Source organism: Hemibagrus wyckioides, linkage group LG18 (genome assembly GCF_019097595.1).
Source record: "Hemibagrus wyckioides isolate EC202008001 linkage group LG18, SWU_Hwy_1.0, whole genome shotgun sequence".
Lineage (NCBI taxonomy): Eukaryota > Metazoa > Chordata > Actinopteri > Siluriformes > Bagridae > Hemibagrus > Hemibagrus wyckioides.
Window position 1 is genome coordinate 11,044,733 of NC_080727.1, and position 15,562 is coordinate 11,060,294.

The 15,562-nt window shown below is 37.1% G+C and overlaps 1 protein-coding gene across 3 annotated transcripts in view; it reads right to left on the reverse strand.

The window, feature by feature from the left end:
- The window catches only part of dacha (dachshund a), a 108,024-nt gene that overhangs the window by 51,748 nt on the left and 40,714 nt on the right, over positions 1 to 15,562 (reverse strand). For all 3 annotated transcript variants that reach the window (XM_058416111.1, XM_058416113.1, XM_058416110.1), the window contains exon 2: positions 4,211 to 4,326. In XM_058416111.1, the coding sequence (XP_058272094.1) occupies positions 4,211 to 4,326 (116 nt within the window). The remainder of the gene's footprint in view (positions 1 to 4,210; positions 4,327 to 15,562) is intronic.

Sequence of the window (15,562 nt, forward strand, 5' to 3'; positions counted from 1 at the left end):
TGTAAATACCATCATATATTGTATATTGTAATATGGCAGACATCAAATAACTAAATTAAAAAACACATCAGTTCACTTCCAGTTTTAGCCCAGTTTAGCTATTTTTAACATGTTTATTGCTAAAAGGGGACAACATCTTTGAAAATACAAAACTGAAAAAATGGTCTACTTCTTTCCTGTCCACTCAACCCTGCTTAGCAGATCAATGGAGGAACTGAAGGAGAAGTAATGGGAACTCAAAGGGATGCAACCAGGCTTGTCTTCTTGACAAGAGCAATGGAAATAAGCACTTAGCCATTCTAGCTCTCTCTCTCTCTATCTCTCAACACACCACTATTCACATGTGCTCTTGTAATTATTCCTTTGTTTTTTTACAGACTCTCCCTGCAATAATGGATCTGTTCAGACGACTCCTGTGAGAGCGTTTGAAGACACATAGGCCACACTGTGATCCAAATAAAAAATAATAAATCTAAAACAGCTCCCCCTCCCTCCTATGAAACATAGCCTTCATTAAATAGGGATTGCAGGCCACCCACCTATGCACCTAGGGATTGTGTGCGTTTGTGTGTGTGTGTGTGAGAGAGAGAGAGGGCTTTATAGTATCTGTCCATCAAAAACAAGGATATGGGATAGAGTAAAATATGCAATATTTGCTGCAGCATAGGCCATTAACTAAAATGTGATGAACTTATATTTTGAATTGTTCATATTATCTGTATTGACATTTTCATGTGACTGAATTCTATCCAGTAGTCAGTGTGTGTTTTAGATGTATGAGGTCATTTTTAGACATGGGGTAATTTCGATGTGCTCTGTTTGTGGTGGTACTGTTGTTCACAGGAAATGTAAACATACATTTCAATAAATGTAACATCATGCTGAGATATCTATATTCCTTGCATCTCTCTCTGTCTCTCTCTCTCTCTCTCTCTGCCACTAAACAGACCTCCATGTTTTATTTATCCCCACACTCTTACAAACACACATGTATGCACAAGCACTCTCTCTCTCTCCCTCTCAAACACACACACACACACACACACACACACACACACAAGAACACACACACATAATAATGCGCATGCTTACTTAGACATTTTAGGCGTGTGTGTGTGTGTGTGCTTAGATCCTTTATGAACAACAAAGACTAAATATTGATGATGTTAATAACGACAAACAATTTTATTTATTTATTTTATTTTATTTTTTAAATGCAGGACATATATGTATAATTAAATGACAAACAAAAAACGATAAAATCGACCAAACTATTTCCTTCTGGTTACTAAGGTTAAGGTAATGGTTAGGTTTAGGTGCAGGCTTAGCATTAAATAGTCAGTTATTGTGTTTCAATTATTATTGAAACAGAACAATGGAAGAAAGCGGGGGGATATATGAGAGAGGGGGGATAAGCAGATGGAGAGACCAGTCCCCAATGGCACCCATCATTCATCAAAGTCACCATCCAGGCCTAAAATTGTTTTCACCCAGAGACAGAGAGTGAGAGAGAGAGAGAGAGAGAGAGAGAGAGAGAGAGAGAGAATGCATATTGGTGTGAATGTGTGTGTGTTTGTTTGTTTGTGTGTTTAAGTCAGGAAAGTGTAAGTTAATTAATTCCCTACAAATATGTATTTACAGGGAATGCATGTATGGGAAAAAGAGAAAGTGGCTGAGAGAGACATCCATGATACCATGCTCTAAACAGATTTCTTTCTTTTTTTTTGCTCCAGCTCCAAGGAGCTGGAACAGAAAAAGTAAAAGTCAAAGAGTGGTGCAAAAAAAAAAAAATACTATCCTGAAGCTACCAAGCAACTAAAGGTTATTGTTCTAGCTGTAGCTCCTGATCTGTCAAAAGTGCTTTAGTCCACTATATAAACTGTACTATATAAACTCAGGGAAAAAGAGGTTAGAGTGATGAAAGATCTCTGGCTTCAGGCCAGACTTGACTATGTATGCTATACAAAAGATGAGAGTAAAAGAAAATACACAGGATATCTTTCACCTTCTCTCTACCTCTGTATCAACCTCATCCACCGCCTGCTCCCCTGCTCACTTGGTGTTTCTGTCAAGAACAATCTGGGAGACTAAATGCAAGATAAATTTACAACACACATTTTGCCCTTACACTCTCTACAGTTCCCATTTTCTTACTCCTACCTCAATCTTATCTTCTCAACCCCTCTCTCTATCTCCACACAAGGAAAAACCCTTTCTTTCTCCTTCTTTCTCTCACTATGTCTCATACTTGTGTATACACATTGCAGCATGGCTGAGCTAAGTGGGTCATTTTGTTCCTTCTATATACGACATAAGATGGAAAAATTGATGCTAATAATGCTGACAAAACCTGGGCAGAACCTACATTAAATACTTACACACATCATTTTTACTTATTCACACATACTTATTTTCATTTATGTAAAAATTAAAAAATTAAGTACAATTTTTAATATATGAAATTTTCTTTCATCCAAATGAGTGGCTACATCTTGACTATAATCACTGTACCCAGGGGTAGTAAATGTTCTGGAAGGTTTTATACTATAAGTGGCACTGTATAGTACCATCCAAAATAAAGAAATCTTTAACAAGACAAAAATTTTATTTGATTCTCCTTTCGATATTTATGTAGATTTTATGTGAAATTCCAGTAATCAGTCATCCATAGAAATTAATTTTAGACTTAAATCCATTAATATGCTTACTAAATGATAGTGTAAACAGTTGTGGTTTGACCTTCTAATGTTCACATAAATAAAAAAAATAGGAAAAATAAGGCAAATGACGAGTAAAACAAAAAGTAAACAGAGACTTCTAAACATCCAAACTTATTTCAATATTTTAACTGCAGAATCTGTGACTGCCTGATCTATATAATAAATAGATGTTTGATTAAATATAGATTTCAATATAAAACAATTTTATTGCTTCACATAAAAAATATGGAAAGTTCTATATTGTAATATAAATACATTTACATCCACTACATCTAATAAACTTCTAAAAGTCAGTTTTATTTTTTTCAAGATGATTGAAAACCTCCCTGTGTCCCAGAGATGAGGCCATAGGGGATGGAGAAAAGTGTGGACACACATTTTAAATAGTAGCTACGCCCAGTCCCTGGCCAGCAGAAATAATAACAGGAGTGATCTGAAATCAATCAGCAGGGCCAAGCTAACTGACTGCTCTGGCTACTCGTGCCACACCAATCGATACCTGTGCTGGCCATTGTTGGGCCAAATTGCTGCTACTGTCAGCAATTTAGCGAGCCAAAGAGAAGAGCTAAAGAGGACAACTGAATGGTATGAGAAAGAAGTGAATTGTGTGCTATAGAAAGTAGGAATTTTTACAGCTGAACAAGATGGGTGTGTGTATAAGTGGGTGCGCTCAGGGAAAAAGAGGCACAGATCACATGCGTGCACAAACAGAAACAATTGTTCTGAAAGAGAAAAGTAAACTAGAAAGAAAGTGATAAACGAATGAGAAAATAAGGATTGGACAGAGGGAGAGAGAAGTGCAGATGTGTACATGAGATGGGGGAAAAAAGAGGAGCCCACAGAAATCCAATAGTTTAACCTCCTGTTTGAGATGCAGTAGTGGCCAGTGAAGGACAGGATGAAAAAAATCAATATGAGCTGATTTTGCGAACGTTGGCAGGAGGAGGGGGAGGGAAAAGAGGCAGCATAGATAAAAGAAAGAAAATTCAAACACCCCCCCTCCCTCCCTCACAAGCTCTTCAGATCAAAAAGGACAAAAAGGGAAATATCATCAAGCAGGATGCAACCTGTAAATGTATACTGAGCGTTTGGCTATTTTTACCTCCTCATAAGCCTCATGGATTTCACACTATTGCAGATTAAGATGAGTGACCAGTGCATGTTTGTTTGGCAGGGAGAAATAGCAAAGCAGGGTGATAGCTGATCAAGAGTAGAGTAATAGAACTGCATTATTAGGACATAAGCAGGGTGGAAGAGAAGGAGAGAGTGGTGAAAATGGGGCAAAAGAACCGGGCGACAGCTGAGTGAGTGAGCATAAAAATGGGAAAGTAGGATGCGATCAGGGTAAGAAAGCAGAGAGGAACAGAACAGGAGCAAGCACTGGAACAGGGCAAGAGCTCGAAGAGCACTGAGGAGAGCAGAGTGAGAGAGATGATAGCAAAGTGAGAGAACAGTGAGAGAAATGAATAAAAGCAGAGAGCAGCTTGTACCTGTAGGGGAGAGCAAGCTTGGGGACAGAAGGCCATGGACACTGTGTGGGAGAAGCCTGGAGCCATCCTGCATGGACATCCCCAGAGAACGTTTGGGAGGACGGCCAGGACGAGAGCTGAAGAGAGACAGGGAAGGAAACTTTAGGTAAATCTTCTTTATTAGGCTTATGAACAAATTCAAAATTTTCCTACTGCAGAGAAGGAAAAACTGCAGGTTATACTAGGAGCAGGTCACACTGGATATTGCTTTCAAGTTTGCTGGCTGGTGAAAAGACAGGCAAGGAACAGAACATTCTTGAGGGAGTCAAGTGGATGGATATCAATGATGTCAATATATAACATTATATTTTAGGCATGTGCCTTTTGCCTAATTCTAATATTTAAATAAGGGAGAAGGGAGAAAATCAGTAATCAGAAGCACATACTCCGGTCTCCAGTTATCGTATTTTATACATTGTTTTCAGTGAAGAAAGGCTGTCACGTGCTTTTATTATGTCAGTCTTCCACTGTGTTTATTTTCAGGCACAAATGTCCTGCAAATCTGATCTCATGTAAATGTACAGGCTGTTCGAAAAGTTGTAATCTCATAGTCTTTCACTGCATTTAATCTCATGCAGAAATGCCCCATGACTCACATCTCATGTAGCTGTAATGAATGCTTCAAACCTAACTGTGTGGTCTGTTAGCAAAACTTACAAATGAATGAGAGAAGGGACAACAAATGAAGCCATGAAAAGCAGCTGCTTTCATCTCTGCTGTGATAGCATCATCTTTATCCATCGATTTATAAACAGTCTTGCAATAATTACATGTTTTTCAGCTAGGGCCATGACACAGACAATTAGGCAATGCTTCGTTGCTGTCTGGGATGCAGTGAGAAAAGTATGATGCAGAAATTTGTACCTGAGTCCACCTTTGAATATGGTTTGACTGACTGGATCACATTTGATAACTTCACGTCTGTATCTCATGCTAATAACTAGAATAGAAGAATTCTAGTTAGTGCCAGGAGCACATGGGGCCATTTATTGCTTTTAAAGCAAACTCTTGCTGGTAGGCAACTGGCCGGAAGTGAAACAGGTCAGACTGTTCTTATCGTGGTGTATGATTTACATACACCTGTTGCTGTTTCTTCTATTCTATTCTATTCTATTCTATTCTATTAGTTTTATAAATGATTATGCAAAAAAAATTTTAATTGACCTCAACCTGAACTGATAGAGAATTAAGTCTTCTTCAGATTAGCAGTGTGCAGTGGTGCATATGACCGTATAGTATAACTGTACAGAGATGTGACCAACTTACTGATGCTGAATATCATGATTATGCACATAAACATAGGACACAATGTCATCATCACACCTCTGATGTTTCATATAACCTGGCCAAAAAAGGTCATAAAGTGTCAATCAGTGTCATGCATCAGCCTGAAAAAAAAAGTTATTGAGATACATGTAGATGGAGATAGTATCAGAGGTAACACAGAATAGTGGGATGATGCATATATGACTTACACATTTTTTTCCTGAGACAATACAGTGTATGATCATTGATTATGAAAATGGGCTTAAAAATAATGTTTTGTAGCTGGGTGATATGTTTAGGCAAGACTGTTCACGATTCTTCCTCTTTTATGGCACTCAGATACAGACACTGCACTCCTCAAGCTCTTAAAATAACAGTTGGACAGCAGCAGGTACGAAATGCACAGAGAAGGGTTCTGTAGTAGGGAACAACTATACAACTGTGCAAAGATGATAATGATCACCTTGAAGAACATATGCCTCAAGGTGACAGAGAGAGAGAGAGAGAGAGAGAGAGAGAGAGAGAGCAAGACAAACAACAAGAGACGGTATGAGAGAGACATCTGATAAGAATCCTAAACTGTGTAGCCGTATCATTTGTAGGGCAGGATGTATGATGCACTGCAAATGTAGAGAGGCTATTTTCCCTCAGGTCTATAAGACAGAATAGAGGAAGGTTTACTGCAGTTTTCTGTAACAGTGTATCTTCTAATTGCATAACCATTTTGCACGTATACGTATACAGACCACTATAAATCAATGCAATGTTTCTTTTTTAAAGATAAGAATTACAAAAAAATTCCACACTCCAGAATCTTGCAACCTAACAGCAGGTACACAACCTCTGAAACTCAGCAAAGACACAAACAAAGACAAACAAGCTACAGAGGCATAAGGCAAAGTTTTACACTGCTTATAACTGGACAGAGTGGTCAAAGTGAATAAAATGTTCAAAAATGCCTGAATGATTTCATGTAAAAAATAATGTACATGTAAAATGCTTAAAATGTGTGCACTTTGTTTGCAGCTTCTCTGCACAACTAAGAGACTAAAACTGAATCTCAAATGCCTCAAAAGAAACCAGGAAAAACAGTCCAAACAGAAAAACTATGTGAGTGACCTTGACCCATTATCTTTAAATTAAAATATAATCCTTCCTCCACTGTGATGCAAAAGAACCTTTATTCGTCAACTTTTCCATGCCTCAACAGTCCCATTGTTTTTGTTTGTTTGCTTCTATGATTTTTGCTGCTTTGACCCCTAAGCTGGTTGTATTCACATTATCATGATCACTGGTAGCCTTTTACTTTTTCCATAATCCTTGAAGCAATTTGCCTGAAAGTGGGGAAGTAATCACTGCAAGCTTTGTCTACATGCTACATTCATTTCAGGAAGGAAAATATGTACAGGAATGTGTGTGACTCATTTATCTCTTTATCCTAGTCAGGGTCATGGTGGATGTAGAACACTGGCTGAGGCTGGAATACACCATGAATGGCACTGGCAGTCCATCACAGGGCAGAAATGTGTGTGTGTGTGTGTGTTTACTTGCAGTGAAAAATTGCTCACACCAGAGTCTTCACACTAGAATCTAAGAGCAGACATTGACTCTAGGAACTCCTATAGAAGGACAGCAGCCCCAAGACTGCAACCAATCACTGGTCTACTTGGTTCCCCTGGTTTTTTATTTATTTATTTTCAAGGGCTTATAGTTTGCCATAGTTTTCTGGATAGAACTGAAGTGATTTGTAACTGATCTTGTAATGTTGATAATAGTGTATTACTTTATTTATTTCACTCTATGGATGTATCTTCCTGATATTAGTCCAAATAAATATCACCAATTCATTAGTCTTTGTGTTCAAAAGAGTGTACATATTTGTGTTCACTTGGTTTAATTGGTTGTGTAATACTGTTACATGTATATACAAATGCCCTGGTGATATACTTATATACAATTTACTTCTTTGTTTGTAATTTACCGTTCCTGTTTTACTACATAACCACAACAATGGAAGATATATACAGTGTGTGTGTAATGCAATAAATCACTTGTTTGGACAGTGTGTGCAACTATCCCTGTCTCTCAGCGGACAGCCGTGGTGATTGCCAATTTGAGGGAACTCTCTAAGGATATTTTAGAGAATTCAAACCCCTCTATTTTTCAACAAGTTTGAATTATTAGAATTAGACAATGAAGGTTCACAAGCAAGTGTAGAAAGTGCAATACAGAAAACCAAAATACTTATAATACTTCAAATAAAATTGAAAAAAATGACACTTCTCATTAATTTGTGTTGTAGTCCATGCCTGACATGTCCACAACTTGTCTGCTAGTTCAAAAGATTCTTAAATATCTGCACCCAATAGGAGTTAAAGAAGCCTGATACAGACAAAGGGAGAACTTGAAAATCACTTTTAATCTGATTTTCTTACATTTGCGTCTCCTATACAGGGAAGCTGTCACATATAATACAGACATGTTGTCTGTGTACATATATATCAGAGAAACTGGATATGCTCCCGATGCAGAGTGTGTGTGTGTGTGTGTGTGTGTTTAAGAATGTCTGAGTATTAATAAAATGAGTCCATGCATCCAAAATAACCAGCACTGTAAATGCTGTGAACAGTAGAGATCGGTGAAAGAGAATAAGACTAGGTGCCGTGTTTCAATAATCTGTACATGTGGAGAAGTCAGTGGTGTTGAATGATACAGAATCAGCACATCAGCTAATACCAGCTAAACTCTGGAGTGTGGAATGTGATGTACTTGAGACACTAACTATACCTTAGGTAATATCAGAACATCATTAAGATAGGAATTTTTTCAGAATCAATTATACTTAGAAATATTTGCATTCAGGTAAATCCTGTAAGAATGCAGGTATGACATGTTTATTTGTCAGAATAAAATTGAAGTGTTTTTCATAAATATTCCTAATATAATTCCTAACTGTATTTAAATTACTTTATTAATTCAATAACATGTCTTCAGTGTAGGTTAAAACTTATAGTAGGTTAAAAAAAAAGGTTTTAAAAAAGGTTAAAAAAAAACAGCTAAATGTTGTGAAATTCCACCCAGTTGAGTCCACAAGACAGACATCAGCAGCATTCACTGAGAATTAAGCAGATATTTCCGCTTCTATTTAAAAGTGAGGGGGGGGAAGGAAGCTTCCTCTGGAGCATGTTTTGCCTTTCAGTGTACATTAAATGGTTTCTTCAATAATGAAGCAACAAGTGCCAGAGGGTTTTTTTTCCACACTCAGTGTTTGTGACTCACCACCCCTTATGTATTCTTGTACAGAAACAACATGCACAAGCCCGAGTGGTTAGAAATCGGAGATACTTTTTTTTAGGCGACTGTGTATGAAACAGGCACTTGGCTCTCTTGGGACTCTTAAACCTATTTTCTTATTTAGCTCTGCTTTAGTTGGGTATTGTTAGCGGCTGAACAGGCCTTTCCTTGCTCACAAACAGGTGCTTCCCTTAAATAACACCCCCACCATCACCTCACTTCCAAGAACAAACTGGTTTAAAACTCTATTGTGTGTTTGTTACTCAAATGTGTTCCATGTTCGGTCAAGTGAAACACTAATTGGATATATCTGTTCTTATCTGTGAAATATCAAGAAGTAAATAATACCATATTTCCAAAACAAATGAATACAGAAGAGACTAACAAAATAAGAGACCTGTATTTGTAAGAGTGCTTTTGTTTTTACAGCTTGTTTTTATAAAGTTTAAACATATGATAAAAACACAATATTAAAAACACAGTTTTAGGCTAATACAGCTAACGTTTAATGGGATTTAACTCCCATAAATTTCCTCTGAGTTATTAGATTATTACTATCAGTTTACTGTCATTCTGTTCCTGATAAGAAGGTGCAGGATTCCATGCTAACACGAGTTCCCAGGGTTTGGAAAAAGTTTTGCAGATAATAATTACTCTCTTGCATAAATTTGTAAGCATGTACTATTATTATACAAAATAATAATGTAATTTTAATTACAATAATTTGTTTAATAAAAGACATAGCTCAATGTACTAACTTATTGAATACATCTGGATTAAGGTGTAAATTTTATTTTTTTCACCCCTCCACTACTTTAACAGATAAGCTATTTAGTCTGTTCAATCTGTAATAAGTGTCTTTTACACACTGGGATTTGCAGGCTTTGTGAATCTTTTTGCTCTCCTTTTATCTCATTATTCCTCACTCAGAGACATAATGTGGTAAGTGCTTTAGTCTTCCCCACAGTCAAGACAGACTGAAGGGCTGTGTAACTGCACAGACTCAGTCTTTTTTAAACACACACAGGCGCACACACACACACACACACACACACAGTCCCATTGGGCTGGATGAACAGATGGCTGGGAAAAGTCATTCACACATTGCTGCACGTTCCATTCGCCAGTGAAGAAAAAACCCTGTCAGTGTGCTCGTCACAGCCAATCACTTCACCGTAAATCCCTGGCGAAGCTCTGCTGGGGACCTGCAAAAAGTGGGTTACTAAGCACTTTTTTATTCCCTCCCACTCTGTGCCCTTGTCATCTCATAAACGGCCTCGTTCAATATTCATGCCTCGGCGACACCTGCTCATCTCACTAAAAATAATACGGGTGAAGGAACAAAACACCCACAAATCAAGCCTTAGCCATTTCTTAGAGAAGAAGCGTCTTAACAATTAGGGAGGAGTTACTGGTTGTAACTTCTTGTAACATGGGACAATAAGGACCGGAGTTTAAAAATCAGAGAGAACCTTAGACAGCAAGTGGCAGTGCACCAAGTGGGTAGAAAAGGAGAACTAAAATCAGATTAAAAAAAAGTTTAAAGGGAAGCAGTTTCAACAATAACAAAGATGGCAGCTGAGGGGGGAGGGAAATATGTACAAGTCAGGGTGCCTTTGAAGATATTTAATTAAAATCTAATCCTGCATTCTTAAAGACTCACATAAATTAAGCTGTCAGTCAGGAGATTTATGCATTCACATTTGCATATTGCATACAATTCATCAATTACTCATGTTTGAAAGGCTTGAGTATCCCAGGGAGAGGAGCTGCCAGCATGCCAGCCAGAGAGCGAGAGAGAGAGAGAGAGAGAGAGAGAGAGAAAGAGAGAGAGAGAAAGGGAGGAGGGTTTCTGGTACCCAGTGATGCCCAAGAGAAGTCAGTCTCCATATGTCCATGCATTCAACTAACACTGCTGAAAGACCAACACACAAAGATAAGCACACATACAAAAAAGCCAATTGTCAGTAATTAGAACATTTTCATTTTAATCAAAGGAGGAAGTTTCTGGATGAGTTTCAATTGTGTTAGAGCCTAGATTTATAATAACAGCTAATATTTGCTTTATTTGTACCATAGGATATCATCAAAATGTTAAAAGGAAAGGGAGATAGTGAAAGAAGACAGAACAGGTCAAATGCTAATCAAACCCCTGTTGCATCCCTTCCCTTGTGTTGACCAACTCTTCACAGTCCCCTCTTCACATGAGGTGTCAACCAATCTCACTCTTAAAACTGATTTATACCCCTGTGTACATGTCTCTGAGAGCATGTTATGGCGTCATGTGAAGTATTTGCATATACGGTGAGCATGGTTTATAGGAGGTGCTGTTCATGAACAACACCAGAATTTACTGACTTACACAGCGAAGAAGGGCAGAGAATGTGGTACAGTGCAGTGCAATGATGTTAGTTCTATGTTTCACAGTGGTAATAATAATTAGAAGATGCTAGAGACATGCTACAGAAACAAAAACCTTGGGTGATTAATTCTAATCCAAATGAATTCTCACTGAAAGCATTTCTAAAGTGTTTAATTCTGTATTTAGCGCTGAGTGGCTTTTGTATTGAAGTAATTCAATTTAATGGGTGTTTAAATCAACAGTTCTATGAATTACTGAATGATGATGTGTTTTTATTGAGTTGCTATTGTTTACAACACCTACACTTTCTATTGTGAGTCTGTTAGAAGAAAGAAAAGGAAAGTGCCTGATCCTACACGATTAAACTGGCCACAATTATAAGGAAATATAACAAAATAATATGATTTTACTTTTCCATATTTGCATTTATTCCATAAAAATCCATTACATAATAATATCATCATTTTACCAAGTGTGAAGTGAACATGAAATGGAGACAGAAAAACCTGCTAGTGTGCATTTAACTGTGTAGCTAACTGCGTGGTACAAGGTCATAGAGGAGATTTTTTAAAGACACTGGCCTGAATAACTAACAGAATGAAAGTGTATATATATATATCTGTTTTGCTTGCGAGCCTATTTAAGGCTTTTAATTAACTTAACAAAGCAGTTTCAGAGACAAACATGTCTATAGAAAGTCTTATTGTTAACACTTTATTGTTTAGTATTTTTTGTTTAAAATTCAAATGTCCCTTAAACAGAATAACTCCAATTTAAACTAGATTCATTTGAATTTTATGAAACTCTATAAAGAAATCACAACCAGATACCTCTTCTAGACAATCAGTGTTTGCCTGATGCATACCACATAGTTAGCTCATGGGAGGACTGTACTAGCACATCTCTGTATGTCACCTTTACCCATGATCCCCCTCTCCACATAAGTATTAATAGTCCTTTGCACACACTCATACACATCTTATCTGAGATTCGGTGTGTGTAGATGCTTTCCTCTGCACAGGCCTGTCCCTATCAGCCACCAGAATTGGCCATTGTCAAAACAGTATCATAGCTTTTTGCTGACTGCTGTCAATAAGGGCACACAGTAGGGGAAGCACTAGCCATTAGGGATCCATCCATTTCTGGGTTACAGTTAGTTAAGTGGGAGGTAGAAGTTTAAGGCACCTGTTAAATTTCTCCACTCATATCTGAGGAACCTGCAAAACAATAAAACACAATGAACACTTTCCACCTTCACTATTTCACCTGCAACCTACATTGAACCGGGAAAAAAAAACATCATGAGCCATCACAAACACATCGGTCACACCTATTGCTCACCAGTATAAGTGTTTGTTTATCTATAATTCGGTGCATAAGTGCAATGAACAGTTTATAAAGCAATTCAATATGGTGTGGATTAGATCTGTATCCCTGACACTTTTAATTTAGATGGGAGCTTTGGTTGAGGCAGTGAGTACAGTATGTGTGCCTTTTTTTCTCACACCATCTCACACTGTGTTCCATTATCATGATTGGTGATTGTCTGCTGAAGAACATTGTTAGCCACAACTAGTAGCTTGGCTATAGGGCACAATGTATCCAGGGAGATGAGGAAAAAATCAAGACTGTCTCCAACCACCTACTGCTGTTGTCAGCCACTTCTGACATGGTAAGAAGCCAATAAAAACTCATTCAAACAAGGCCAACTAACTATTCCAACTATAGGGCAAATGTTATTTATTCACCTGTAGAATGTTCTGATTTTTAAGACACAATTTCAAGATCATTTACAGCCAATTGCATCTGTAGCATATATATATACTGAACATATATTTTTAGATGTGACCTGCACATTAACTACTATTTTTTATATTTTCTTATTTCATGTTAAATCTTTCTTATTTCTATTGATTCTTATTTTTATTTATTTATTTTTTTTGTTTGTTTATTTATATGCACTGTTAAAGAAGGAGCAGACTGGGTTTTGATTTCAATTCAAGTTTACTACTGTGGATGTGACAAATAAAAGTCTTGAATCTTGAATATATACTGAAATTTCAGATCTTGTTCTCAACAACCAATCAACACAGAAAAAGGTCATTTCAGTTAAATTCCTTATGTGATATATATTTACTCAATTTGTCAAATATAACCAAAAGTTCATTTTCAAAATGCACTCAATTTCCTTAAATTGCACATGACAAAAAATTTGTGAAACGTATTGCAAAAAAAAGGAATGAATTAGAAATGTCTGTTATTTTCTGAGGGCAGTAAAACATTCTGCTTAATTCCTGCTTAATTCTTGCCTAAGGTAGTCATTCATATGCTCCAGATGCAGTAAGTAGAGATTAAACACTGAAGCATTATGCACTAATTTTAGTGTTGATATAAAATCTGCTCAAATGGCTAAAGAAAGAGGCCTACTGATCTATGATTGGCTAATGAATATTACTCGTTCCCCGAGACCCTGTCTTACAGAGGTCAAGAGTTTATAGTGACAGAGCTTCATCTATGTGGTATCATCACACACACAAATGCACACACAGACAAACCAGGCTTCCACCTCAGTCCCACAACGACCCTTTTGTTCAGCATTATTAACTGAGAGAATTCCTCCACTTTGGAATTTATTAAAAAGCGCAATGAAAGTGCATACAGAGAACCATTCTAAGTAGTGTGATGAACCATTGCTTCGAGAAGAAGGAATGAAATATTAGATAGTGTGTGTGTGTGTATGTGTGAGAGAGAGAGAGAGAGAGAGAGAGAGAGGAGACAGGATGTGTATTCCCATATCTCCTAAAGAGGAATCTAGGATATCTTTAAGTGCTGCCTTCGACTGACACTACGTAGCTTTTATCTTAAGTAGCCGATGCTCATAATTCCACTGTAGGGTGCCACTGCACAGCCACTGATGGTATTGAGTAAATGTCAAAAGTCTTCCCCCACCATCCACTATGAGAGAGAGAGAGAGAGAGAGAGAGAGAGAGAGATGGTATTTATGGAGGAGTGTGAGGGGATTGGGGGAAGGGTCGTTTTTTTCCAGCCATTATCTTTTCCCATCAATCAAGGCATCATGAGTGCATCTTTTTATTGCACGTGTGTGCTTTGTATGTAAGCGGTAATATCCATCAGTCAGTGACATCACCATCAACCACAATCCACCATTCAAACAAGACTATGAGATCAGAAATATATGGACAGAATTTCCAGTGCAGCAACAAAAGTGTACAAGCTTTGTATTTTCTTTTTTTGGTTAAGGGTAATTTTTATAAAGATGTTGCAAAATTACAGCAGCAGGTGTCTAAGATTTTAAATTATAATACTGCAATTGGATTAATTTCCATGCAATATAAATGCATAATAATAATCACATTAACATGTGTTCATGTTATTACTTTATTAAAGTAAGGACTGAAATAATGTTTTACTGACTGGAGCAAAATTAACTACTAAAACTATTATATAAGTGAAGCTATAAACTATTTTCTTTATCTAGAACACACAGCACACACTTGTGTATATAACGGGATTAGGTATATAATAATCAATGACATGGTGGTGTTATGGGGTCCTAAATGAAGCAGACCGTGAAGAATTTAATTTCTTTCACACCAAAACTGATTTTATTTCTTAATGAATGATACGTCAAGAACAATAAATATAAGAAAAAAAACAATATTATGAATATATTTTTTCATAAGATTCTTTGTAAGATTTCAAGAAAAATATACTTCACGTAATAAACAGTGGTGCTTGAAAGTTTGCAAACCCTTTAGAATTTTCATTATTTCTGTATAACTATGACCCAAAACAGATATTCACACAAGTCCTAAAAGTAGACAAAGTGGACCCACTAAAACAACGGAGTTAGCAGTTAATTTAAAGGTCCAATTACAGTCCTTCTGTTTTCACTGAATGGGATGACAATCAGGTGTCAGTAATTGCTTGGTTTTGTTTAATGAACAGGGATCTTACCAAAGTCTGATCTTTAGAACACGTGTTTGTGAAAGTGTATCATGGCACAAATAAGGGAGATTTGTGAGAACATCTGAAAAAGAGGTGTTGTTGCTCATCAGGCTGGAAATGGTTACAAAACCATCTCCAAAGAGTTTGGACTCCACAAATTCACAGTCCACAAATCCACATTTTAACACCACTGCTACCCTCCCCAAAAGTGGGGACAAAGATTACTCCAAAATCAAAATGTGTAATAGTCTGTGAGGCCACAAAGGAAAGGGAGTAACTTCTAAGCAACTAAAGGACTCTCTTTTGTTGGCTAATGTAATGTTCATGAGTCCACCATCATGAGAACACTGAACAGCCTTGGTGAAAAGGAGAAAGGACAAGGAGAAAGTCCCTACTCTCCACAAAGAACATTGCTGCCTGTC